The sequence below is a fragment of the Arvicanthis niloticus genome, chromosome 27, assembly GCF_011762505.2.
Source record: "Arvicanthis niloticus isolate mArvNil1 chromosome 27, mArvNil1.pat.X, whole genome shotgun sequence".
NCBI lineage: Eukaryota > Metazoa > Chordata > Mammalia > Rodentia > Muridae > Arvicanthis > Arvicanthis niloticus.
In genome coordinates this window covers 4,293,761-4,320,200 of record NC_133435.1, presented here as the reverse complement: position 1 = coordinate 4,320,200, position 26,440 = coordinate 4,293,761, and the positions used below count along the sequence as shown (strand labels likewise).

At 44.1% G+C, this 26,440-nt stretch overlaps 1 protein-coding gene across 5 annotated transcripts in view; it reads left to right on the top strand.

Moving 5' to 3' along the window:
* Window positions 1-15,536, top strand: part of Mre11 (MRE11 double strand break repair nuclease) — a 62,940-nt gene extending 47,404 nt beyond the window's left edge. For all 5 annotated transcript variants that reach the window (XM_076926033.1, XM_076926034.1, XM_076926036.1 and 2 more), the window contains exons 19-20: window positions 1,560-1,635; window positions 5,263-15,536. In XM_076926033.1, the coding sequence (XP_076782148.1) occupies window positions 1,560-1,635; window positions 5,263-5,319 (133 nt within the window). In that variant the 3' untranslated portion in view covers window positions 5,320-15,536. The remainder of the gene's footprint in view (window positions 1-1,559; window positions 1,636-5,262) is intronic.
* The last annotated feature ends 10,904 nt before the right edge of the window (window positions 15,537-26,440 follow it).

The window sequence follows — 26,440 nt, the reverse complement described above, 5'->3', positions numbered from 1 at the left end:
GGAGTACTTATGTGTCTGTCTGGACTTCCTCTGGAGTGCTTAAGTGTCTGTCTGGACTTCTCTGGAGTGCTTATGTGTCTGTCTGGACTTCCTCTGGAGTGCTTAAGTGTCTGTCTGGACTTCTCTGGAGTGCTTATGTGTCTGTCTGGACTTCTCTGGAGTACTTAAGTGTCTGTCTGGACTTTCTCTGGAGTGCTTATGTGTCTGTCTGGACTTCTCTGGAGTACTTATGTGTCTGTCTGGACTTCCTCTGGAGTACTTATGTGTCTGTCTGGACTTCCTCTGGAGTGCTTATGTGTCTGTCTGACTTCCTCTGTTACTTTTGTGGCTAATGTGAACTTACTTTAGAGTACTTCTGTGGCTGGCTGGACCTATTCTGGAGTACTTAGTGAACTTACTCTGGAGAACTTAGCATGGTTGACATAGACTTAATCAATTCTGGAGTAATAATTGACTTTATTTAAAATCACTGTTCTCTTTTATGTATTAACATTTTGGGCAAATACTGTTTACTTTAAATTTAATGAAAATTTCTACTTAAGAACATAATGGAGGGGGCTAGGAAGATGGCGCAGTATTTGAGTGTACTTGGTGTTCCTGTGGATAACTAGGGTTTGGTTCCTAGATACTCACATGATGGCTCACGGCCATTTGTAATTTCAGATCCATCTGTCCTCTGGGCATGGTATATACCTTGTCACATACATACTTGTGACAAAACACCCATATACATAAAATAAAAATGTTTTTGAAAAAGAAAATAATCGATATCTCCCTTTTGTTTTTTAACACTTTTGGTCTTTACATACTATTAGGTCTAGTGGTATAGAACAGATTTTGATAAGGCTCCAGACTTAGGTGACTTAAATTATCATGTAAGGGGTTGAGCACATACAACTACAATAAGGATGAATAAATTAGCTCATAATTGTGAGTGAAATATGATTCAGGCTCTTGATTGTGAGTGCTCATGGAACAGAGCAAATGTGGGAGATGGCAGGAGAGACTCTGGAGAGTGCTGCGCTTGTCCCCACTCCTCTGAGCAGCCGCAGGGTGAAGGGAAAGCACTGCAGTGTTGCAGCTGTGGAGGGATACTGGTCCTATAGTAGGGGTACGAGTCAGCACTCTGGTCGTGCTAACGAATCAGGCCATGGCCTAGTGCTCCAGCAGACTAGCACATAGCTCTTTAAAAACAAACATTTCCCCATTTGACAGATGAGGAAATTTAGGTGCAGAGGGAATAGCATAGATAGGAAATGGCTTTGGGTTTTTTGTTTTGTTTTTGTTTTTGTTTTTTTATTAAAAATGTTTACTATTGAATGATTACATTCAATAACTGAGAAACTGACAGTGCTGCTCTTAGGGCTCCTCAGAGAGGCAGAGCCCATAGGATGCACACACACAGTGTGTGTGATATTACCTCTTAATGCACATAGATACACGAACTTATTATATATATTAAAGAGACCTGTGTGGTGTTTGTACTCAGTGGTTACTACGGGATTGAATGCTTGTGCTATGTTCTCATTCATTGTCTTTGTTTTTTCTCTCTTCCTCAGGTGGTCGGGCACAACATCTAGCAAACAGATGTCCCAGAGCCAGACAGCCAAAGGGGTGGACTTTGAATCAGATGAGGTGATCGTTGTGTCATTGGCTGTTCTTACCTTACCTGTCTATGAAATGTAAATGGAGACCACTGGCTTGGCACTGCAAGTTATATTTTTAGGCTCCCTGATAACCTTGCTGTGACCTGCATCGCTAAAAGTCAGTGAGTGCCCTCAGTGTAGTCGCCTAGAAAGGCCTGTGGGTTTTTAAAGCACACTATTCACTCTGCTCTCACTTCTCCCATTAATGGGATCAAATCTGGGGTTTAAAAAAAATTTTTTTTAATGTAGCTCCTGTTGTTCATGTTTGGAGACTGGGGTGACGTTGGTGTAGAAGCTTTTAAGGTGAACTTGATGAAATGTTCTCTGCACCCTGGACAGATATTGCCTCGGCACGGGCACTCCATGAGGACAGTGGTGGTCTGCACTGAACTGTCAGGGTCTCTAACTCATGGGGCATGGGAGGAAGTGTAGTCAGGACTCGTCTCTCTGTGTCCCTCTGTTGTGTAATGAAGCGGGATCAGATCTGTGAGTCCCAGGACCCTGGTCTTTCCTGCTCCCTCATGGTTACCACTTGAACCTCTGCAGGCACTATAGAAGATTGTTAAGCCTGTCTTCATTTTCATTTAGTTTTTGTTTTTAAACAATTATGTTGTAGTCAGAACACATAACATAAAAATCACATCCAAACTATTTATAAATGTAGCTTAGTAGCATTAAATGTATTCTTGTTGTAAAACAGACCTTAAGTGAGGTAACCCAGACCCAGACAACACGGTATGCACTTATAAGTGGATATTAGCTGAAAAATAAAGGATAACCATGTTATATCCACAGACCCAGAGAGGCTGAATAATAAGGAAAGCTTGGGGGGGGGTGGGGGGGACACAAGGTTCTTCTGGAAGGGGAAATAGAATAGGTTTTGTGAGTGAATTGGCGGTCAAGTGGGATCGAAGATGGAGGAAGAGAATACTCGGGGATGTTTCAGAGTTGAGGTAGACACCTAGTGCAGTGGAAACTACAAGGGTGACTGTAGTGGAGACTCCTAGTAATGGGGACACAGAGCCTGAAACAGCCATCCTCTATAACCAAGCGAGCTCTCAAGTGCAGGGATTGGAACACCAATCCAGCCACAAAACCTCTGACCTACAGTTTGTCCTGCCTGCACGATATGCTGGGACCAGAGCCTATTGTAATCGTCATAGAGAGACTTCGTCTAGCAGCAGCTTCCGGAAACAGGTGCAGGTCCAACGGCCAAACATTAGGCAGAGCTCAGAGTCCTGCAGAGGGGAAGGAAGAATTGGGGGACACAGGGATCAAGGCTCACAGAGTAAACTGACTCAAGTGGGCTCACAGAGATCAGGGAGCCTGCATGGGTCTGACCTAGGCTCTCAGCATGTATGTCATGAGTGTGTAGCTTGGTGTTCTTGTGGGACTCCTACAGTGGGAGCAGGGACTGTCTTTGACTCCTCTGCCTGCCTTTGGGACCCTTACTGGGTTGCCTTTTGTGAGAATGTGTGCCTGGTCTTACTGTAGCTTATTATGCCATATATGGCTGATGTCCCTGAAAGACCTGCTCTTGGAAGAGTGAATCTGGGAAAAGGGGGAGGTGGAGACTTCGAGGAGGTGGAGGGTGTAATATATGAGAGAGAGGAAAAAAAAAAAAAAAAAAAAAACCCACACTTCAAGGGCTTTTGTTTTGCAGAACCACAAGTGTATCCCTTAAACACAACCCAATGTCCATAGCTGGTCCCCTGCCCCTGACACTTACCACTGTGCTCTCTTTTCTGTGACATTGTTTGCTGTGTGCCCCTGTGTAATGGAATTTCCATTGATTTTGTGTGATTGGTATATCCCACTTGCAAAGTGCCCTTAGCACTCCTCCTGCTGTATGTGCCTCAGCTCTCTGTTTTGAGCATCTGCTGTTGCTGTCATGTTCCTTATGTGAGTTTGCAGTTGCTTGCCAGGCTTGCTGCACCTCAGGCTATGATTTCAGTCTGTCTATCGAGTGGTGGCATGTTGCTGCCAGTAGGGAAGTAGGCACACATCTGGATGTCCATGCATGGTTGAGTTTAAAATGAGTATCCCAACAAATGAGAGGGTGGCTTGCTGGATAAGGTCCTGCTACATAAGCCCTGAGTCCTGAAGTCTGATGCTCACGTAAAAGCTGGGCATGAACATGTGGATTCCAGGAGCTTAGAGCAAATAAATGCACTTGACCAGAAAGAAAAATGCATGCACACAGAGGAAAAGACAATGTACGTGTGCTGGTCTGCATTTAACTAGAGCAGAGCCAAAGGCAGGTTATCAGTTTTGCTTTGTATGTGTTTAACAAGGCCTGCCTTTGACAGTAAAGAAAACGGATTAGCAAACAGTTGAGTTTGTGCTTCTCCGTCATCCATTTCTCACTAGTAAACTTCAGAAAACATGGATTTGTTAAAGTCATAAGTCAAATCTAATACTAAATGATTGTCTGTGTTTACTAACGTCTTAATGGTAACAATTTTATAAAAATATTTATCTTTCAAATATATGAAGTACAATCCATCCAGTGCTGTCTTTCATCAGATTATATAAGCAGGCTTTTTATAATGAGGCTGTTGTTTCTCCTTTAGGACTGGGATTTGAACCCTGGGCCTGGCACATGCTAGGCCAGCTCTTACCCACTGCGCTCTAGCTCCAGCCTCTTCCTCTTTCCCTTGAGACAGGGCTCACACAGGTGCCGAGGCTTTGAGCTCATTCCGTAGCTCAAACAGGCCTTGAACTTGTGGTCTTTCCTCCTCAGCCTCCCTAGAAGTTGGGGTGACATGCCTGTGCTTCCAGACCTGGCTAGTTGTTTTCATTCTCATTAAATTCTTAGTTAGTGTCTGATGTTCCTATTTTTCTTACCACACTTGTGGTCTACATCTCATCAACTTGGGAACACCTGAAATGCTCCATCTACTTTTTTCTGCAAAAGCTGAAAGACAGCTTTACTCAGCTTTTTCCTCCACCCACGTGAAGCAGTCTACTCTGTCATGAAATGGGTGACAGGGAACAAGAATCACAGTCCTTGGGACTTTTCCCTGTGACCTTCTTGTCTGTTGGCTGACTCTCCACGGGGCAGACAGGGTGTAAGTGTAAGTGAGGTGCTCAGTGGCTGTGCACAACTTGGCAGCCCAGGTTGGAACCCGAGGCCCACAAAGGTAGGATGGAGAAATGAACGCCTTGTTGTTCTGACAGAGCACACAACTGTGCATGTGAGGTAAGTGCACAGTAATAACAGTAGTAGTGGTGGTCATAGTGATGATGATGATGATGATGATGATGATGATGATGATGATGATGATGATGATGATGATGTGCATGAGAAAACTTCAGACTAGAAATGACTTGAATATTTTCTGTTCTGGTTTTCCTACACCTCATGTGCTTTTATTAAGGTTGTGACTGGGAAAAATGTTTGTATTGTGTGTTATAGATGTGTGCAATCACACACAAGACCTGGCAGATTTTTACTCTAATGCACAAGACTGACTTGGGCCTTTACATTTCACAGTTAAAGGCATAGGTGTGATAAATGTGACTTCCCTGATACCATTTTAATAGTAAGAGTTTCTTTCTTGGCTCAAAGATGATGTGTGGTCACTGACACAGCATAACATTTGTGTCATTTCAGGACGATGATGACGACCCTTTCATGAGCAGTAGCTGCCCAAGAAGAAACCGAAGATAATGTTTTTAATGGAACCTAGAAATTGTCGTGATGCAGGAAGAAATCAGTGCACCACATGCTGACTTTACAGCTGAAGGTGTTTATCAGCGCCACTGACTACGGATCCTGAAAAGTCGGGGTTTATATCTTAAAGCATTGCTTCCTGAACAATGACTCGCTTAAGCCATTTTCTAGCCCAGTGATAGGAGAGCGCTGCTTCTCCTTAGCCTTTAACCTGGTTGTTGTTACCATTGTCTGGGACTGCCCTGCCATATTGAGAATGTTAACTTCCTGACATAACTGTGTTTGCTGCTCGTAAGAACTTTGCTAAAATTCCATTCTTGAATGAAGATTAGAGAAAACCCCTCCATTATTAATTTCTGCTTCACAATCAGATACTGTCTGCCTCCTGTGCCACAGCTAGCAGAGTTGATGGGAAAGCTTGCAGACTTGCCTGGTACGTACGTGCTGTCATCGTTCCTGTAGTGTGTGGGGCAGCCTGAGCTCCCTGGCTGTTCCCGAGTGTGTGGATTTCAGAGCTTGCTAGAGGACCATCTACTAGGACCAGAAGGACCTTATATTTCAATAATTAGTATAAGGTTTTTGTTAAGAACGTTTTGGTTATTTTGGTTTTGGTTTTTATTCGTGGTATGGCAGAGATTCAGATCCCGTTCCTGTTGACATTTTCTTGATCACTCTGTCATTAATGACAAGCTCTTTTTCCCTCTCAGAAACTTGTCAGGGAGAAAAGATTAATAGGGTTTTTCTGTTTTCTTAAAAATATTGAAAAGCTTTTTTTAGGCAAAGCAGCCAGCTGACCTTGTGGTTAGTTCAGGCTGACAGACAGACTGCAACACAGCTTCTGTCCAGTGTCCGTGCCAGGCCTCCTTGGCCAGCAACGCTGTACCATGGCTCTGGTTGCTACAGACATATCTGAATAGATGATCCCAAAACTGACTGAAACAGCAAGTTTATATTTTCTTACTTGTTTTAGGGAGGAAATAAAAATGTTATCCCTTCAGAGCTGAGTTGAATAAACTCATTCCCTCTTCCAGACTCTGAAAACCTCTGCTGGTCTTTTAATTTTATAAGGCAAGTGTGTTTCAAACATTCTTTGAGAAAATCTGGATCCCTCTAGCACAACAGCATGCTGGTCTTCACAGATGTAGACCCCAGTGCTTGAGTTAAACGGTGTTCATGACCATCAAATTAATCCTGTCTGGAAGTCGACAACTTTTTGGAGCCCAGCACCTGACATGTCTGACCATGACTTGGAAGTGGTCTGAGTAAGAATTACACTCCAACACTCACGAGCTGCTTAGAGCTTTGTAACTGGTGTGAGCACAGGGTTGTCAGCAAGGGAGCATTACCAGCAGAAGGCCTGATCCTGGGAGTTCCCTTCAGACAGTTCTCCCCGCCCCACATCTTTATCACATTAAATCTGAAGTGTTCCCAGGGTTTGAAAGGAGATGAAGTGTGGGGCTCTGTAGGTGGGGCTAGTGAGAGGTGGTACTCCCTGATACACTGAGCTGTGGCCAGCATCAGGTGGTGCCTTGTCTTGTGTGCCAGTGAGATGTTCTAGGTGAGCAAACAGTGAGGATTTGGACACAAAAGTCTCTGACAGGCTTCTGGAAAGGTTAGTGAGGCTTTTCCTCCATTAAAACACTTGAGCTACAGTATGGAATGATACTGATAGCTGCTAGGGGAAGTGAGTCCCTGGCAGTGTGTAATCTACCATATGAGTAGCATGAGACGTACCCTAGCAGTGTGGGAAGTACAAAGGGAAATGATGTTGATTGAAGGTCATTGTGTAACCAACTACCACAAAGCCTAGGGTTCGTTTAGATACAGCAAATCTGGCATTGGTTCTTTGGTGACAGTTTTCAGGCCTGTGGGTGTTAGCTGCCTGGAGTCTTTGGACCTGGAACAAGTTGTTCTTCAGTGACAGGTTTCTGAGAGGGAGTGCCACAGGTTCAGAAAATAAAGAAGATAGGAACACTGGGCTCTAGAAGTCTTGCAAAGGTATGTCTTTATGCCAAGCAAGTTTCTTGAGATGTACATAATCTTAGGTACAGTGTGTTGTGGAAAATAGGACATAAGCAGAAAGCTACCATTCAACTGGATGAAGTCGTCGAGAAGCTAATCAAGCTGTGTTGCACAAGGGAACCGTGGGCTATCTCACGGAACCGTGGCCTATCTCACGGGCATCAAAGACAGCACACAGTGGCTTGGAACTGATAAAATTCCGTCTCTTCAGAGAGAAAAGATGAGTTCTCAGGAGCCAAAACTTTAATCCTCAAGGCCCCAGCACTAGCACAGATGTGCTGGTGTGCCTTGGGTGAGGACATAGAGCTGGGCTCTCCGTTCTCTCATGGGCATCTTGAGAATGCCTTGGACAGCCTGGCTCCCAACAGCCTTCCAGATGACTTTACGGATGTGATAGATCCACGATGAGCCAAAGAATCCATCTCTTTCTGGCACTTCATCCTGTGAGTACACGTGGGGAGAGCACTGTACCTCTAGCTGCTTACAAGTCAAGCCTCTAAACAGGCAAAGTTTAAATTTAGGAACATGTGAAACTTAGAAACCTTTAAAACTGCCGATGACAATAACTGTAGAGAAGCCATGCCTTAAACTATGCAGGGAGCCAGTGGGATGAGTTTGCCACTTAGGGGCAGCGTGGCTGAAGTTCAGAGCCTGCTCTCTGGCTGCAGGGAGCAGCGTGGTACTTCTGCTGCTGGGGGCACTTAAGATGTTACAGCAGCAAATCTCTGTACTTGTGCCCTGACTGAGAATCTGGTCAGCAAACCTGTAATTATCTTTGATCATATGTGCAGGCTGCGTATTTCACCTATCCCCACCCATTACGTAAGAGTGGCTCATTTGATACGTTTTACATGGAAAGATTCAAGAAGAATCAACAGTTGATGCCTTCATAAAGGAAAAAAAAATCTTTTACTAGAAAAATTAAGTGATATTTCTCCCAAACTGAGCAGGTGCCCTCTTTTGTATCTGTCAGATATTTGATTCCCACTAGTATTTTGAGGGTTTTAAGAGCTGACATTAAAATACTACAAAGAAAATTATATAACAAAGATTTGTTTTTGTTGAATTTTGAATGTGGTTTCTTGGTTTGAACAGCAGGTTTCTTGGACCTGATCATACCACACTTTTTGTTGTTTGTAAAGTTGGGCACATGATTGACTATGGCCATTAGCGTGTCCTTCAGATCACTAGCTCTCCTTTCAGATCTTATTAAGTTCTCCAAAGTCCGGAGACTGAAGTCGAGCCAAGTGTATGTGTTTGGCTGCACCCTCTCTTCAGCTACAAGCGGTCAGCAGTTAGGTACTTGGTTCTCTGATCCTTTTCACAGGACGACTGCTGGATTAGAACCCATCCCTCCAGGCAAGTGTTCTAGAGGCCTCCTGCCTGGCTACATGTCCGGCTTGGTGCCCTGTTTGTTCCATATCTGCCTTGTTAACCTCTATTAAACTATCATTGCCTATTTTAATAAGGACTAGCCACACTGTTTCCCAACAGATTATTTAAATGCCGCTGTTGAATTTGTGTCAGACGTTCAGTGCCTGGATGTCAGAAGTGAAGGCAGGTTTTAAAGGGCTCTAGGCCTTGTACAGTTTAGTTGGCACTGAGACATTGAGTGTCACATGGGGAATTCCAGGCCACACTTGCTTCTGCCAGCTGCTGTGCAGCCCTAGTGGCTGCTCAAGTTGCTTTGTCACAAGGCCTGTTTAGCTTCAAGATTGATACAGCCTATTTAAAAGGACATATTTCCTACACCGCTGTCTTTGAAATGCCCTCTGCTAATGTATTGGAAGTGATATGACAGATATCTGACTTTGAGCATATTTTTCTAGAGCCAGGAAATATATAAATAAATATGGACATAGCTAATATGGTGAGACTCAGAGCTGTGTTTTTCTTGGACATGACCTAGGAAGTGAAGATATATATGTTACAGTAAGTGCTTGTCTGAAATTAATCAAATTAGTCTGTCTCTTACCCCTGAAAACTCCAGTGGCTTCTCAGTTGATCCCTAAGCTTTTTTTTTTTTTTTTTTTTTTTTTTTTTTTTTGGTGTTTTGATTCCAGATGATAGTTTATGTCAAATATATATTTATATAGCCATATGTATAAATTATTTCTATTTTATGTGAATTGGTGTTCTGCCTGCATGTATGTCCATGTGAGTGTGTTCAGTTCCTTTGGAACTGGAATTACAAGACAGTTGTGAGCTGCCTTGTGGGTGCAAGGAATTGAACTCAGTTCTTTGGAAGAACAGCCAGCATTCTTACTTGCTGAGCTACCTCTCCAGCCCCCAGATGATAGTTTTAAAACATTATTGCTTTGGTTTTGTTGGGGTTAGAGCTCAGGGAGACCTACATGTTAAGCACTGAGTGATAATTCAGCCCCTAAAAATTTTGAAATATTTATTTTACAGAAAGTTGGTAAGAATGATGGGTTTAATCCCTCATTTAAATATAATGTAAAAAATTTCTATTTTAGCATATGTATATATTTACATGATATATATGTATTTACATGTTTCTATATATGTATACATTCAATGTATATGTGTGTGTATTACAGATATATCCATATATAGGTGCATATACGACTTTTCTACAGATATATCCATACATGGGCTCATGTATGACCTATCTACACATGTACTCATACCTAGGTACTTGTATGACTTCTCTCTGATCTTTGCAGAATAGATCACAGCCCTGCACTTCTTTCCCTCCACATGGATAATCTCAGGATTTCTCTTCTTAGGACCTTGGCGTAGTGGGTCTGCAGTGCAGACTGCTCGGAAGCAGCTGTTCCCCATGATTTTCTCACAGCATTGTTTTCCCTTTAGAGTTTAATTTTATTCTTTGTATATGCAAAACATTAACATATTTCTTAAATTCTGAACCATTCAGTATATACTCAAATCTTCCAAACCTTTCTGCCCACCTACTGCCATTTACCAGCTCCATTATAATTTGCCTTTTCTATATTCTTTTTGCCAAATAATTAGAATTATTTTATCATTTGCCCTTTTGTACACAAAAGATTTTTGCTATAACTGAGTCTGTTTTGTCTGAGTATTATACTCTGGAAATTGCTTCATATTTTATACAATCTCCCTCACTTTTGTAGCTTTGAATATACATTTGAATTTAAATACCAGTAGTTTATTTTATTATCCTGGGTTTGTGCCTTTTGATAGTTCTGATTCTTAGAATTACAAATGCTAGCGTCCTGTTGTGTGTTCACGGTTTTGGAGTTACTAATTTAGAGAAAAGTTTTAGAAGTACAAGTCTGTTAGAAGAGTGGATGCAGATGTTGTGTTGCTCAGTGTTGCCAAGTTGCCATTGCAGAAGCCGCAGGTCGGTGTGAGGCTGTGTGCCCCTTGCCTGCCACGCCTTGTGCTGCTCTTGGTTCTGAGGCAGCACTGTTAGCTCCTCAGAGCAGCCATGTCTGCTTTCTCACGAGTAGGCGTGCTAAATGTGTCAGGGACCATTTCTATTTCTGTGGAGGATTGCTCAGACACATATTTTGTCTATTGGGGAGGGAAATCTTCGTTACAAAAATGTAATTTTTATATAAAAATGTGCTGATACTGTTAATCTTATGATTTTTATTTATTTATTTATTTTTGGAAATGGCAGTGGTCCAAGTCCTTTTGATGATTTTTTTTTTAAATTTTCCCACACAGAGTTTACCAATTAGAGGGGTAGATCTTTTAATTACCTTTGTTGATCCTTTATGTAAGACAATGACCTCAGGGAACTCCAAAGGAGTGACAGTGTTATTTCTGTCCTTGTGCAGTGCTGTCCCTGGGCAGTGTGCAAGGCAGCTGCTCTATCCCCAAGCTCCGTGCTCTACTCACTTTTATAATGTATTGGGTTCTGTTGTTTTGTTTGTTTTAGCTCACAGGATACGGAGCTTCATCAGGCATCTCATGCAGGAAGCTGCATCTTGTTCTAGTTGGTTGGTCCTACCAGCACATTTCCCCAGTGGTCCACCCCTTCCCTAGTTATCGCCAGAAAGCCTTCTTAACACACCTGTTCCATCATCCTATTTCTCTCTTCCTTCCCTGAAGTGCTCTTTCTCCCTTCTCTGGTATTCTTTCCAGTTTCATCATCTACACGCATGCATACACATATATGTACACATACACATGCACACGTACCTTTAAATACAGCTTCCAAATAAAAGAGAAAATGGACCCGTCTTTCCAGTCTTGTTTCATTTAACAGTGATTTCCAGTCACACCAATTTTTCTATAAATGTCATAATCTCACTTTTCTTTCCAGCTGAGTAAAATCCCATTATGTATATGAGTATTTTTTGCTACGCATTAATCTGCTGGTGGCCGTCTCTAGGCTAATTTCGTTTTCTGGCTACTCTGACTAATGGAGCGGTGAGCATGAATGTTCAGGACTCTGCGGAAGTTCTGCTTTAGTTAAGAAGCCTGCACTGATTTCTACAGCGCCCCACCATTCATAGTCCTGTAGCGGAGTGAGACCTCTTCCTTTCCCACACACCCAACACGTGTTAGCATTTGCTTTCTTGTGAGATGGGGTCGGAGCAGTTTTAGTGCGCATCTCCCTGATGGCTAAGGGTGCCAAACACTTCGTCAAGTTATCTAGGGAGCATTTATTTCTCTTTCCTTTAGTCGAGAATTGACTATCGATTCATTAACCCAATTAACTGACTGGATGGTTTGGGATTGGGGGGTGGGGTGTGTTTAATTTTCACACTGTCTTGTAGGTATCAATCCCCTGTCCGGTGTGTTTGGCCAGATTTTGTTCTCCCATCCGTCAGCTGCCTCTCTAGCCTGCCGATTGTTTTCTTTGATGGGCAGCTTTTCCATTTTCATGTTCTTGGGAATGTTTTTGATGCTGCTCGAGTCCTTTCAGAAAGTCCTTGCCTGTGCCTGTATGCACGAAGGTCAAAGGACAACATTCATAAATTGGTTCTCTCCTGCTATGAGAGTCCTGGACATTGAACTCAGGTTGTCCCGCTTGTTTTCTAGTGACCCATCTGTTGTGGATAGCCCTAGCCTCTTGTCATGGTAATTCCACTCCTGGGAGGGGCTGAGAAGGAGGAGTGAATCTTGTGAACCTTCTGTCCAATCGAATTTGTTAAATAAAGGCTAGAGCCAGTGATTGGGCAGTAGAAGAGGAGTGGGAGGAACCGGAGGTAGGGGAGGAGCTGGAAGAATGGTTGGAGAAGTTAGGAGTTGGGGGAAGGACTGAGGACGAAGAAGATCATGACCTAGAAAACTGCAAGTTGTAAGAGATCTCATAGCTGGGGAATAGAGTAGTTCAATGGTAAATCTGCCCAATCTAGGCGTGCAGCATACATTTGTAATTAATTGAGTTGTGTCTTCCTTGACTGGACTTCAATGGGTCGGAGATTTACTGCAACACCCATCCAGCAGCCATTAGTGATTTGTGTTCAGTGCTGTCAGAGTCACGTTTTGTTCCTACATCTTTACAATGTAATTTCGTAGTTGGATTTTGTTCAGTTTATTAACTGCTCTTACGTCCTGTTTAAGGAGCCCTGCCGTAAAGTCATGATTCTCTTATATGCCTCTGGGAGTCTCCTGAGAGTTTGCCTTTACCCTTTATTGTTTAACTGTTGTTTAACTGAGAGTTGATTTTTATATGTGGTGTGAGGTAGGGATCAAGTTTTATTTGTTCTGTTCTACGTAGAGATGGCTAGCCTGTCTACTGAGATGGCCTCTCCTTGCTGTGTAGTGCTGGACTGTCTTGGTTATTATTGAGTTCCCACATACACACCAATAATGTTTTTAAACTCGATTCCTTCCTCAGGGCCTATTTGAAATTAATTACTGTAGTTTTATAAGTGTTTAACTGAGAGACTGCTCTTTGTTTCTTTCATTTTTATTCTTAAAGGCCACCTTGGGACGTCTGGGCTTTTTAGATTTTCAAATACATTTAATAATTACATGTACTACTGTGACCTAATGCAGGGTTTTAACAAAAATCTTATGTGTTTCAATTTTAGGAAGGTTTATAGCTATTGCCAATTGGAGTTGGTTTAATTTAAACCTTGGTCTTGTTCCCAGGGTTTACTAGACACTTCCTTTGACAGAGAAGATAATTGTGTTCCCTAGGGCCAAAGCTTGTAGTGAGAGCTTAGCAGCATTCTGTCCTGACTGGACTCTTTCCACTTCCCCTAAAGTGCTGCCAGACCACTGACAGGCTAATGTTCATTTGCCCATTTGCAACACAGCCCAGTTGAGAGAACTATGTAGTTTCTCACGGCCACCCCTCATCTGCCTTCCCTCCCCCACCTGTGTGAAACATTGCATTCTCTGTCTCCCCCCAGCCCCAGCTGTGTAAAGCAGCATCCTCCCCCTCCCCTACCTGTGTGAATCATTGCATCCTCCCCCTCCCCAAGCTGTGTGAAGCTTTGTGTCCTTCCCTTTCTCCCTCCTGGACCCTGGATTAGGCACAAGCCACACCCCAAAACCCATTTTCACCGAATGATCCTTTGTCAGGCAGGGAAGAAAGAAAGTGGCTGATTTCTGACTCAGGCAGAAACCAGCAGCAAATGGCCTTGCAGGTGTGATTTTTAAGAGGAAAAGAGGGGAGGGAGGTCTGTGTTAGGTCTTATTAGAATAGGCTAAGATGCAGTAGTTTGTTTTGATTGGTCATGTTAATTAGGGCAGCCTAAGGGGGCTTTTTGGTTGCTGGACTTTAGTACCTTGATAGCTGGACCTTGGAGTGAGTCTGGCATGAGAAAGTGTCCAAGTAAGGGAGTAGATCTTGGTGGCCAGCTTTAGGGATGCAAGCTATGGTTTATAAGAGGAGGAAGGGCAAGGCCTGCCGGCACCATGTTTGCCATGCTTGGGCCTGCTTGAGCCCTTCCATCCTCCCCTTTTCTCTTGAGCCCCTGATGTAGCAATTACTTTTCTCATCTCTGATCAATTGTCTGGCACAAGGGACCTTGACCCTGATTAAGACCTTGGTCATTAAGAGCATATGCAGTCTATCATGGCAGAGGAAGCATGGGACAAGAACTCGAGGCAGATGGTCACCGTGCACCTGTAGTCCACTCAGTGCATGCTGCTGCTCAGCCAGCAGTTTCCACATTCCCGTCCCCTTTTGAAACAAAGTCTCACAGTGCAGTCTAAGCTAACCTTAAGCTAAAATTCCTCTGGGCTTGGCTTTGTGAGATTACAGATGTACACCACCACAGCAGTCCCCTCTCCCCACATGGCCACACTTCCCCAATTCCACTGAGGCTTGTAACATAACTTATCATGACTTGCAACTGAAAACGTTAGCCTCAAGTCATGAAGTAAGTCCTGAACAGAAACTATGAAGAAAAGAAAGTCAAAGCTCCTATGAGCACAAGTCATGTGTAAAGGCAGAGCCTGGCCTGCGTGAGGTGAACGCGCTGCCTTTCGGAGAGAAGCATGTCAGGTGGCACAGGCCTCATTGAACACTGAGCTGGAACCATGGGTGGCCTCTTCACCAAGGTCTCATGAATGTTCAAGCTGAAAGAAGCTTCCAGCTGATGTAAAGTCTATAATTGGTGAGGTCTGGGGAAGTCTTGAGATAGCTTAATGTACCCATTGGTTAAGAACTTAAGTAATGGAGATTTTTCACGGGTTGTTTCTGTGGTTTATTTTTCTACCCAAATGACATTTATTGTCTTTTCCATAAATATTAAAATGTAGGATATTCTACAAAATCTAAAAACTAGAGGCATGCAGGACACTGAAGAACCAGCCTGCTGCCATCTTATAGTAAAGATAAACCAGGTTCATTCCTGCTTATGATTAAACCTCTGTTTCTCAGGGCTGTGCCCCACCTGTGGCATTAACTACAAATGACTCTGTACTGCCTGTTCCGGGAAACTGACCACAGTGTCTTTGTTTCAAAAAGATATTTATAACCATTTTACAACCCTACCTTTTGTTTCAAAAGGTTATTTTGGTGACCTGTTGCTATGACTACCTTGTTATGCCCACCTTGCAACTAAGTCTTTGTTTCAGGAGGTTGTTGGGACTAAGTTGTTATGCTTATGATTCTGCTCCCATAACCCCACTAATTTTGCCCACCAAATTCCACATTTGGAAATCCCTACCCCTGAGCTATAAAGCCTTCCCTTCTTTACACCCTGCTGACCTCTTGAACCCTGCCTTGGGGAGGCAACCGTGTACACAAATAAAAGAGTTTGCTTTAATTAGTTACTTGTTTTAATTCGGCCATGATGATTTGGGTCAGTGGTCTCTCTCCTCCTGTGTCTGGGATTAACAGTACCTGTGTGTGTTTGTGGACAGCTGTCTCCTTCCTTTAGGACAAACTTGGATATGAAGTGTATTCATATATTCATATATTGGATATGAATTGTATTCATAGACTTAGTAACAAATCATTACATTGTTTGGCTGAATAGCAAAAGGGCATGAAGGTAAAATGGTGGACTGGAAATGCAAGTAGCTAATCAGCCTAGGGCTTTGTCAGCAGTAAAATTCAACTCTAACACATCAGCTTTGCTTGTGTGTAAACATCCTGACAAAAATATGAGACATCAAGTTAAGAAGAGAAGTTTATTTTGGCTCAGTTTCAGAAGCTGGAACCCATGGCTCACTGGCTCCATTGTTTTAGGCCTCTGTAGACACAGGACATCGTGGAGCTGTGTGTGATGGAAAGAAACTCACTTCATAGTGACAGGAAAGGCTGAGGACAAAACGTACCCTTCAAGTCATGCCCTTCATGTCCTGCCTCTAACCAGGTCCCACCTTCTAGAGTTCCTGCTATGTCCCATGAAGATGTGAAGCCACGAGTGGTTAATTCATCGAAGATGGATGCTTTCCGGTCCTGGAAGCTCAAAGACTTCACCTTGGGACACTTGATGCATTAGAACCAAGCATTCAACACAGGAGCTTCCTGGAGACATTTCAAATCCAAACCATAATATGAATATATAGCTTTGTCTTTCAGTATTGAGTACCAGCTGTGTACCAGGCACTAGGAAAATACCCAACAGTGTAAGAGGCCTTAGCTTTTAGTCTAACATAATTTAAAAAAAAAGCCTTCCTGGGTTCTTCCGAGCCCTGCCTGCCCCAGATCACCACAAAGCCCACTAAGGTGGGAATATTTTTATTGACTAAGGGGAAGCAGGTCTCCAAAACTGACTTGGATGAATCACAACACTCCAATTGCCGGAAGGTGAATGTCCAGGTCTCCCTAAGCAGCCATTTCACCATTAGCTTATTGGTGAGGAAGGGTTTTAGAGCCTGGAGTCAATGTAAGCATCCTTTTACAGTGCATTTCACTCCACCAGGTAATGGTGATGTACCGGGTGGGCTGCAGTGAACGGGACATTCTCTCCTGCTCCTCTCCACTGCTGGTGGGAGTATAAAAGGCTATATAGCCTTTCTACCAAGCAGTGTAACAAATTACCATAAGCCTCAGAATATTTCATCTCTATTACCTGGAACTCTGTGCCTTGGACTCTATCCTAGCCTCTAATCTGGACCAGTGGAAAGCAAATGAATGAAACTGGAAGGTAAACATATGTCTCCATATAAAGTCTAGAGAGACTATATAAAACAATTACCAAGTATTATTTATTACACTGAGAACTACATTATGCTATGGTATTCTGCAAAATAAAATACTATCTAGCCATTTAAAATAAAATTTTAATTCCTTTCAAGCTTTAATCTTTGAATTAAAAATTAAAAAAATAATGCTGAAAAATCTTAAGGATAATATAATTCTGACATGAGGCTGATAAAATTACATTTCCATTATATAGATAAACATTAACCGAACACTAAAATGTTAATGATAAAATGGTGATTTTCAGCATCAAAAACGTGTGCATCTGAGTGCAGTTGCTGGGGGAGGACACAAGAGGGCACCACCATCCCGGAGCTGGAATTACAGCAAAGTGGTTGCTGGGAAGTCAACTTGGTTCTCTGCAAGTGCAGCCATCGCTCCAGCCCTGAGATTATTTTCTTTATGCTCTTTGGTTTTTCTCAGAATATTTTTTTGTTGTTTTCACGAATACCATTTATATCCAGGAGAAAGGCTTTTAATACTCAGACAACAGTAGCTCATGGAGAGGATTCTAGTTTATTCCCATACTTCCTGGAGAACAAAGTCTGTTCTGAAGAGGCTCCGTTCTCACAGAGTGGGAGTGAAGCTCTGCTGGGTTTCTCTGAACACTTTGCTTTTGCTTTTCTTTTAACAGAGTCTATTAATATTTCTCATATTCTTCCATTAAGTGTTTAGTAAGAGCTGACTCTGTGCCAGGCACCATGCCAAGTTATGGTATAAAAGGCAAGAGCAGGAGCCTGTCCTTAAGAAAGCTATGAGAGAAGTCACCTAGAGTCAGCTATTGTGCCATGTATGCTGGTGCAGACAAGAAAGCAAGGTGAATCCAGCCAGGGGTCCAGGGGGAGAGGTCAGGGTGAATCCAGCCAGGGGTCCAGGGGGAGAGGGCAGGGTGAATCCAGCAAGAGATCCAGGGGGAGAGGTCAGGGTGAATCCAGCCAGGGGTCCAGGGGGAGAGGGCAGGGTGAATCCAGCCAGGGGTCCAGGGGGAGAGGTCAGGGTGAATCCAGCAAGAGATCCAGGGGGAGAGGGCAGGGTGAATCCAGCCAGGGGTCCAGGGGGAGAGGGCAGGGTGAATCCAGCCAGGGGTCCAGGGGGAGAGGGCAGGGTGAATCCAGCCAGGGGTCCAGGGGGAGAGGGCAGGGTGAATCCAGCAAGAGATCCAGGGGGAGAGGGCAGGGTGAATCCAGCCAGGGGTCCAGGGGGAGAGGGCAGGGTGAATCCAGCCAGGGGTCCAGGGGGAGAGGTCAGGGTGAATCCAGCAAGAGATCCAGGGGGAGAGGGCAGGGTGAATCCAGCCAGGAATCCAGGGGGAGAGGGCAGGGTGAATCCAGCAAGAGATCCAGGGGGAGAGGGCAGGGTGAATCCAGCCAGGAATCCAGGGGGAGAGGGCAGGGTGAATCCAGCCAGGGGTCCAGGGGGAGAGGTCAGGGTGAATCCAGCCAGGAATCCAGGGGGAGAGGGCAGGGTGAATCCAGCCAGGAATCCAGGGGGAGAGGGCAGGGTGAATCCAGCCAGGGGTCCAGGGGGAGAGGGCAGGGTGAATCCAGCCAGGAATCCAGGGGGAGAGGGCAGGGTGAATCCAGCCAGGGGTCCAGGGGGAGAGGGCAGGGTGAATCCAGCCAGGGGTCCAGGGGGAGAGGGCAGGGTGAATCCAGCCAGGAATCCAGGGGGAGAGGGCAGGGTGAATCCAGCCAGGAATCCAGGGGGAGAGGGCAGGGTGAATCCAGCCAGGAATCCAGGGGGAGAGGGCAGGGTGAATCCAGCCAGGAATCCAGGGGGAGAGGGCAGGGTGAATCCAGCCAGGAATCCAGGGGGAGAGGGCAGGGTGAATCCAGCCAGGAATCCAGGGGGAGAGGGCAGGGTGAATCCAGCCAGGGGTCCAGGGGGAGAGGGCAGGGTGAATCCAGCCAGGAATCCAGGGGGAGAGGGCAGGGTGAATCCAGCCAGGGGTCCAGGGGGAGAGGGCAGGGTGAATCCAGCCAGGGGTCCAGGGGGAGAGGGCAGGGTGAATCCAGCCAGGAATCCAGGGGGAGAGGGCAGGGTGAATCCAGCCAGGGGTCCAGGGGGAGAGGGCAGGGTGAATCCAGCCAGGGATTCAGAAGCTTTGCAGAACTCACTTGCTGTTCAGAATTTTTATTTAGCAATTAAGCCACTAGATGTCATATAAATGGTATGGTTGTTTTTCTCACATAATTTAAATTATATTTTTATTACTCTACCCTTAACAAAACTCTCTCAAAATGTCAGGTAAATTTTTGGAATAGTCTAACTAGTAGGCCAAAATCTGACTCACATTCTGATTTGTGTGTTTACTGCAGGATGAGTCTTTCTTAACTCCAAAGTATGGTCTTCAGGCTTCCCACACCACAGTGGGCATTCTCTGCCCCACCGCCTGCAAGCAAGGCTCTCAAGTATGATTGTTAGAATTTGTCTTTATCATAGCACGAATCTTATAAAATAGAAGTCTATGAAATGAAATGGAAATGGAAAAAATGATAACTTTCCTTTCTGGAGCTCAGAATTAATGCTTCCCAAAAGGTATTTTTTAAAGTCTTATTAAAGCATTTTTTCAAAAGGATATGTCAAATAACAGCTATAGCTTCATCTTGAGACAGTGACTGCACATCTGTCTGTTGATGCTTCTAGAGCATCCTTTTAAAAGATTTTATCTTTTAAATTGTTCAATTTTGTGTATATCTGTGTGCCTGTGCAAATGTGTGTATGTCTTTCTCTCTCTGTGCCTCTCTCTGTCTCTATCTGTGTGTGCAAGCACATGTGTATGTACAATCCACTGTACATGTGAAGATCGGAGGAAAACTTGTAGGAATCAGAACTCATGGTTGAACTTAGGTAGGTCTCGGGATAAAGAGTAAGTAATTTTACCCACAAAGCCATCTCCCGGCCCCACCTAGAAACATTTTTTAATAAAATCTTGATCCAGTCTTTTTAAAAAACACTTTAATCATTCATTCTTTCTTTATAAGATGCTATAATGCTCAAGTAACTTAAAAATTCTGGAAAATTATCCTCTTTCAAGTTCTGAGGGTCTTATTTGGAACAAAGCATACAGCAGGAATAACAGAAATAGCTCAATAAGAGAAATAGCTCAATGGCAATTAGCATAAAATTAGAGCTAATGCTGAGAAAATGAGTCAGCATGGAATTGTAATTCCCTAAACACCAGTTCCATGGCCTGCCTTGGAGGGACTGTGTCTTTGCTCCATCCAAGATGGACTGAAGAAATGTCCAAGTGCTTAACTCACAGCAGAATCCAGAATAGTCATCCCTAGAAGATGGGTGTGTATGTGCTTTTTAACTTTCATGTGTGCAAGCATGTGTATGTATATGATTTATGTGTGAGGTACATGTCTAGGGTGCACGTGTATGTAAAGTGTACATGTTTATGGTATATGCATACATGTGTGTACACATGGAGCCAAAACAGGAAGCCCGATATCCTTGTCTGCCACTCTCCCCTCCCCCTTACTCCTTTGAAGGAGTGTGATTCACTGAACCTGGAACTCAAGGTTAGTTTCTTGTTTGTTTTTGTTTGTTTGTTTGGCTAAGCTGGCAGCCAGTAATTCCCAGCAATTCTCCTGTCTCCACCCAACCCCTCATTCTGTGGTGACAGTCCTTCATAGAACTACACATAGCTTTTATGGAAGTTGGGCTATTGTTCTAGTTCTCCTGCATCCACATCATGTACTCTTAACGGCTGAGCCCTAATGTCCAGGAGCCTACATGATGGATGAAGTACCACAAAAATGATGGTTTCACCCTGGTACCCTGCCTGCCTCAGGACACACCCTCTGCCTGGGTTCTGCGCTACAAGTAAGAGATGGAGTTAGGAATAAGACAATTTCTGACCTGGGAGAACTAACGGTTCAGTGGGAAAAAACGTTGTTTCTGGCCCTTGCGTGACAGGGACAGTGGTCATAGGGTAGATGTGGCATTTTTCAAGTACATTAAGAAACAGGTGAGATGCAGATGACCTCAGATTCTCACTAGGTTAGATGGGAGACGGGAAAGTTATTAGAAAGTAAGGGAGAGATGAGAGAGAATGAGTGTAGTTTGCAGCTTCCTAGGTGAAAATGGCCAGTCAGCTATCACCATGAAATACAAGTTTGGGCTTTGCAGAGAGGTGGCCAGTGAGATACAGGTCTCCAGTCTGGTGAGTGCCAGAATGTTAAACCAATAGAGGTGGCTGGGGTCACCCAAAAGTACATTTGAATCAAGAGAAGCAGATCATGGAGAAAGCTCCCTGCCCATGTTGTGGGTACATCTTTTGCCATTTTACTGGTTAGATAGTATGGTGTGAGTTGGCTCAAGACTCATGCCACCATTTATAAAATGTATACGTAAAAATAGAGAGCTGACGCAGTAGCTAAGTGGGTAAAGATGCCTGTCACGCAGCCTTGGTGACTTGAGGTCTGTCCCCCGGGGCCCGAGTAAAGGCAGAAGGATGGGACCAATCCTTCAGAGTTGTCCTCTAACCTGTACACATATGCACTGGCACCCCAAACGCACACCAACACACATCACACAGACACCCACAAAATTATATATATAAAGTACAGATTAATGCTGAGTGTGGGGACACATGCATGTGATTCTAAAACTCAGGAGGCAGAGGCAGAAGCGTCACCATGCTGGCTGAGACTGCAGAGTGAGACCCACCCAAAGTACAATGTTCTAACCACATCAGGTTCAGTTTGGATTCACAAACTATAAATGGGCTTTGGGTACACTTTCTCTTCCTTGTGGTAAGCATTCTTATCCTCTGGCTCCAGTGTCTTGCTCAGCTTATTCGTGGGATCTGTTTTTGGTTTTGTTGTTGTTGCACATGTTTGACCATTTCTTCAGCAGTACTTGGTATTTCAGGCTTATTTGGTTCCTTTCTGAGAATGTCATCACCTGTGGTGGGTCATCTTGATGGTTGGTTTGACTGGATGGAGAAGTGTACAGGGAATTAGTAGTGTACACTTGTCGAGGGTGTCTGTGAAGGCATTTTCAGAGATGACTGACATGTCTGGGAGGCTGATGGGCAAAGGCCTGCCCTTCATGTGGGCACAGTCTTCCAGGCTGGGCACCCCAGGTGTGTAAAGCAAGAAGAGGGTGGCAGCCAGAGGTGCAAGCTCCACTCTTCGGAGTGCCTCTGCTCTGTGGCCATCACCGGGGATGCCAGACTCCAGCTTCTTTAGCCTTTCATTGTAGACTCAAACAGCATCTCTCCAAACAGCCCCAGGCTTTCAGCTTCATGCTGAGCTGAATCAGTGGTTTCTGTATTTGGAGGCTTCCAGCTTGTACTAAGCAGCTATCCAGGTTCTTTGTTTCTCCAGTTTGCAGACTGACTAAGCCTCCAGACTTGTGAGCCCATAAACCTCCTATGGTGGTTTGAATGTGACTGGCTCTTATCAACTCATACATTTGAATAATTAGTCTCCATTTGGTGAAACTGCTCAGGAAGAAAGAGGTGTGGCCTTAGAGGAGGTGTGTCACTGGGGGCAGGCTTTGAAGTATCAAAAGACCTGTGAGATTCTCAGGGTGTTTCTCTGCCTTGTGGTTGTGCATCCAGATGTGAGCTCCCAGCTATTCTTTTACTCCACCACCATGGACTCTAAACCTCTGAAAATAAAGTCACGTTATACTTTTTTTTTTTTTAATTTTACATAAGTTGCCTTGGTTCTAGTATTTTATCACAGCAACAGAAAAGTAACTAAGACATTCTCTCCTTCTCCCGCTCCTCCCTCTCCCTCTCCCTCTCCCTCTCCCTCTCCCTCTCCCTCTCCCTCTCCCTCTCCCTCTCCCTCTCCCTCTCCCTCTCCCTCTCCCTCTCCCTCTCCCTCTCCCTTGCCAAGGGAGTGACCAAGTGACTGTCACACGCCTGAAACATTGCTGATTCCCCTTTCTTCCCGCTGCCACCCATTGGTATAGGATGAATCTGGGAGTGGGAGTGTCGTTAGTTTAAGTCTGAGTTTTTCTGAAAAGTGTTGCTGTTGCAGGGCCATCATGATGTCCTTGGGGATATTGATGTGTGTCTTAGCCAATGTTCTGTTGCTGTGAAGAGACACCATGACCACAGCAACTCTTATAAAGGAAAGCATTTAATTGGAAATTGATTACAGTTGCAGAGGGTTAAGCCATTGTAAGCATGGCAGGCAGGGAGCATGGTGCTGGGGAAGTAGCTGAGAGTTCTGCATCCAAATCTGCCGGCAGCAAGAAGAGAGAGCCGCTGGGCCTGACATAGGCTTTTGAAACCCCAAAGCCCACCCTCAATACTTCCCCCAATAAGGCTGCACCTCCTAATGCCTCTCAAGTTCTGGCACTCCCTCATGACCAAGCATTCAAATATTTGAGCCTATGGGGGCATTCCTATTCAAACCACCACTGTGTGACTCTCAGAAAACTGTTTTAAATTTTTTGCTATTTTCACTTTCTACATTTTTTTTATTTATTGTTATAATTTAAAAACATTTTTTGAACCCTTTTGTGGTATTCTATAAGTTTTTGTCTCATTTTTGTTGAAATATACTTACAAAGTGATGGACTATGATTAAGACCACTTGAAATAAACCCTAGGTTCTGTACTTGGGCATGCTTAATTGTGTAATTATCACTAGAGATGTAGAATCTAAGAGCTATTTGCACATTCTCACTGCACATATATCCTCGGTTTTACTCAGAAAAACAGTTGGCTCCTTCATTCATAACAGCTCCTGCCTCTCCGTCTTCTCAGTGTGATCGTAACTGATAGATAAAGAAGCCTCTGAAGAAAGATGGAATAACTCAGCCCTAGTATGGGATTTGGCAAAGGGATGTCCTTGCCTTGTTAAAGGCCAGATGCTGCTCAAGTTCAGGGTAAAATGTGTTGCTATCCTGGAGATCCTGGAGTGCTCAGAGACTCGGCCTAGCTATGTGCAGACTTTCTACTTAAGAGGAAATGGTTGGAACTTCATGCCTGTTCTTAGGTATGCTTAGTATGACCTATCTCTCGAAAGCACAAGAGTGCAGTTTCTACCTGCCAGCACCGAAAGTGACTTACCCAGGGGCCTTCTGCTGCTCAAACCCACCTTGGCTAATTATTTGTCACTTATTGTGTCTGATGCTTTCCCTTATGATCAATCACACAATGCTAACCTGCTAAACTGCTAAGACCTACCAGGTCTATCTGCAGAACTGAACAAGACCCCTCCACTCACCATCGTTAGGATGTATACAGCAGACTACCTTGGCAGGTCTGAGCCAAGGTATGCTGCAGAGATCAGAGATCACACCACGCAACACATCTAGCAAAAGAGATTTATTTATTGGAGGGGAGTACAAGCCTATCTCTGAGTGGGGACATGAGAGAGAGGAGAGACAGAGACAAAGACACAGAGAGATAGCAAGAGTGAGAGAACAGGAGAGTGAGTTAAAAGGGAGGGCTGTGATGGTGGGGCCTGTGAAAGGGCACACATAGCACTTGGTAACTGGTGATGCTGTCACTGCTGGCACTGAGTTGCTAAAGGCAGGCTGGGGTTAGCATTCCTCCTTTTTGTTTATTATAAAAGGTGAGGAAATAGGAAGGCGTGATGGTTAGGCAGAATGCGGATGCTGTGCTCTTTAGACCTCTTCCTGCTGTCTTGGGGTGTCAACCTCTCTGGGGACCCAAGAAAGCTGGGATGCTGGCCAAGTCCTGGGAGAGCAGACTCTGTGGGACCATCTGATGCCAGGGACATTCAGGCAGCAGTTGGAGCAGTTGGAGCAGTTTGTGAGGCTGGACCACCTGGGGCTAGCCTCTTTGAAGCTATAGATTTTGAGGGAACACCTGGAACTGGCAAATTTCTGGAACAGATATGTATCAGGGGCAGAAGATAATGTTAAGGGGTTTGGGGGGAATTTTTTTCTTAGGTGTATATTTGAAATTTTTAGGCCCTTGGTTCTGGTAGCTTGGGGAGGGGAGTCCCAAGACCACTGAAGGGGAGGAGAGAGATCATACCCTCAGGAAAGGGAAGCAGGTGGGAGAACCGGAACATAGGCAGGCCAATTGACCACTAGAGGTGGATTCAAGTCAATCCCCTGAAGCTTATAAGAATGTTTTAAGTTTATAAAAAAGATAAAAAAAAAAAAAGCTTTAGATATGTTAGCGTTACCACTGTTTGTAATAGGTCCTGAAATCCACATTGCAGAAACGGCAATAAACTTATACTTTTGAGCCATTGTAGAAGCTGGGGGGCACAAAATGATTCTATGTGAAAAGCATGAACACTCTTCCCTCTGTCTGGAAGGACAAGGGAAGACATAGGTTAGACAGATGTTTTTAGCACAGCGAGAAGCACTTTTAAGTCTATCCTTAGACAACGTAAAAAATGTAAAATCTTGAACTTGTAACTATGATACTAGTAGTCGGCGCTTACCAGAGCTAGATTAATAGCTTACCAGAGCTAGAATAATAGTTTACCAGAGCTAGATTAATAGCTTATCAGAGCTCCACTAATCAGTGTTAGAATTCTGCACTTCTGAAGTCTTAATGTAACACTAGCACAGAGAGGGACAGAGATCTGAAAGGTTTTTGTTTTCATTTTTATATACCTTAAGACAATCTCTATACCTTTACAAATTGCATTTGCATATCTTAAAACATCGTCTTAGACCCTCACAATATAAGCTGTCTTATCCTCAGACCTTACACAAACCTTACACCTTTTTTTTTTTTTCCTATGCAGTCATTACAGGAGCTACAGGTGTTGCTTACTGGGAACAGTCATTATAAACTGAATTTCTTTAAATAAAGGAATAGTGAAAAGCTACACTGAAATCTGCTTTGTGAATTTATCTCTTTTTAGTGTCTGGTAGCAAGGTAAACTCATGTTAGCTTAGGAAAGTGAGGCCTGAGGCCTGGTTTTTACACATGAAGAGAACTGAGAATGCAGAAGCCTTGGCTGCGGCTGTCCACTGACAAGGCTGTCACTAGCCTAGTTGTCTACACAATCAGAGTTCTGAAAAGGATGAATTTTACCCCAGTAAGCAGGAAGTACAGACCAAACAGCTCTTGCATCTATTAAAAATGGCAGGCTCACCAGCTACCTGGATAATCAGTTACTCCATGGTCATTTGGGGCAGGCCTCCATGTCCCAGGGCAGCCTCGGTCTTTGGCCACAGGCTCCAAAGACCTGACAGATTTTCCTGTGGAGTAGGAACTTTGGGGGGACTGGCCTACTGGCAAAGTCAACTCTCCAGTGCTCTATTAGTCCACAATTTGGACAGGGTCCTGGTAGCTGGCGAGGTGAAGGGCAGTCAGCTTTGCCACATTTAAAGGAAGCTCCAGGTGGAGGTTCTTCTGTGCTCATGATCTTCTTTGGAGGAGATTAGTGGTACTGCCAGGAGCTGGCATGTCTCTATATCATGAAAACATTTTTATTAAACATTTTAAATACTATATTCAGCAGATACCCCAAAGACTTTGTGGGCCATCGGTCTATCAAGTACATAAAAACAAGTAGAGTTCAAGCTACAAGTAGAGTTCTGAACACATTAAAGAAT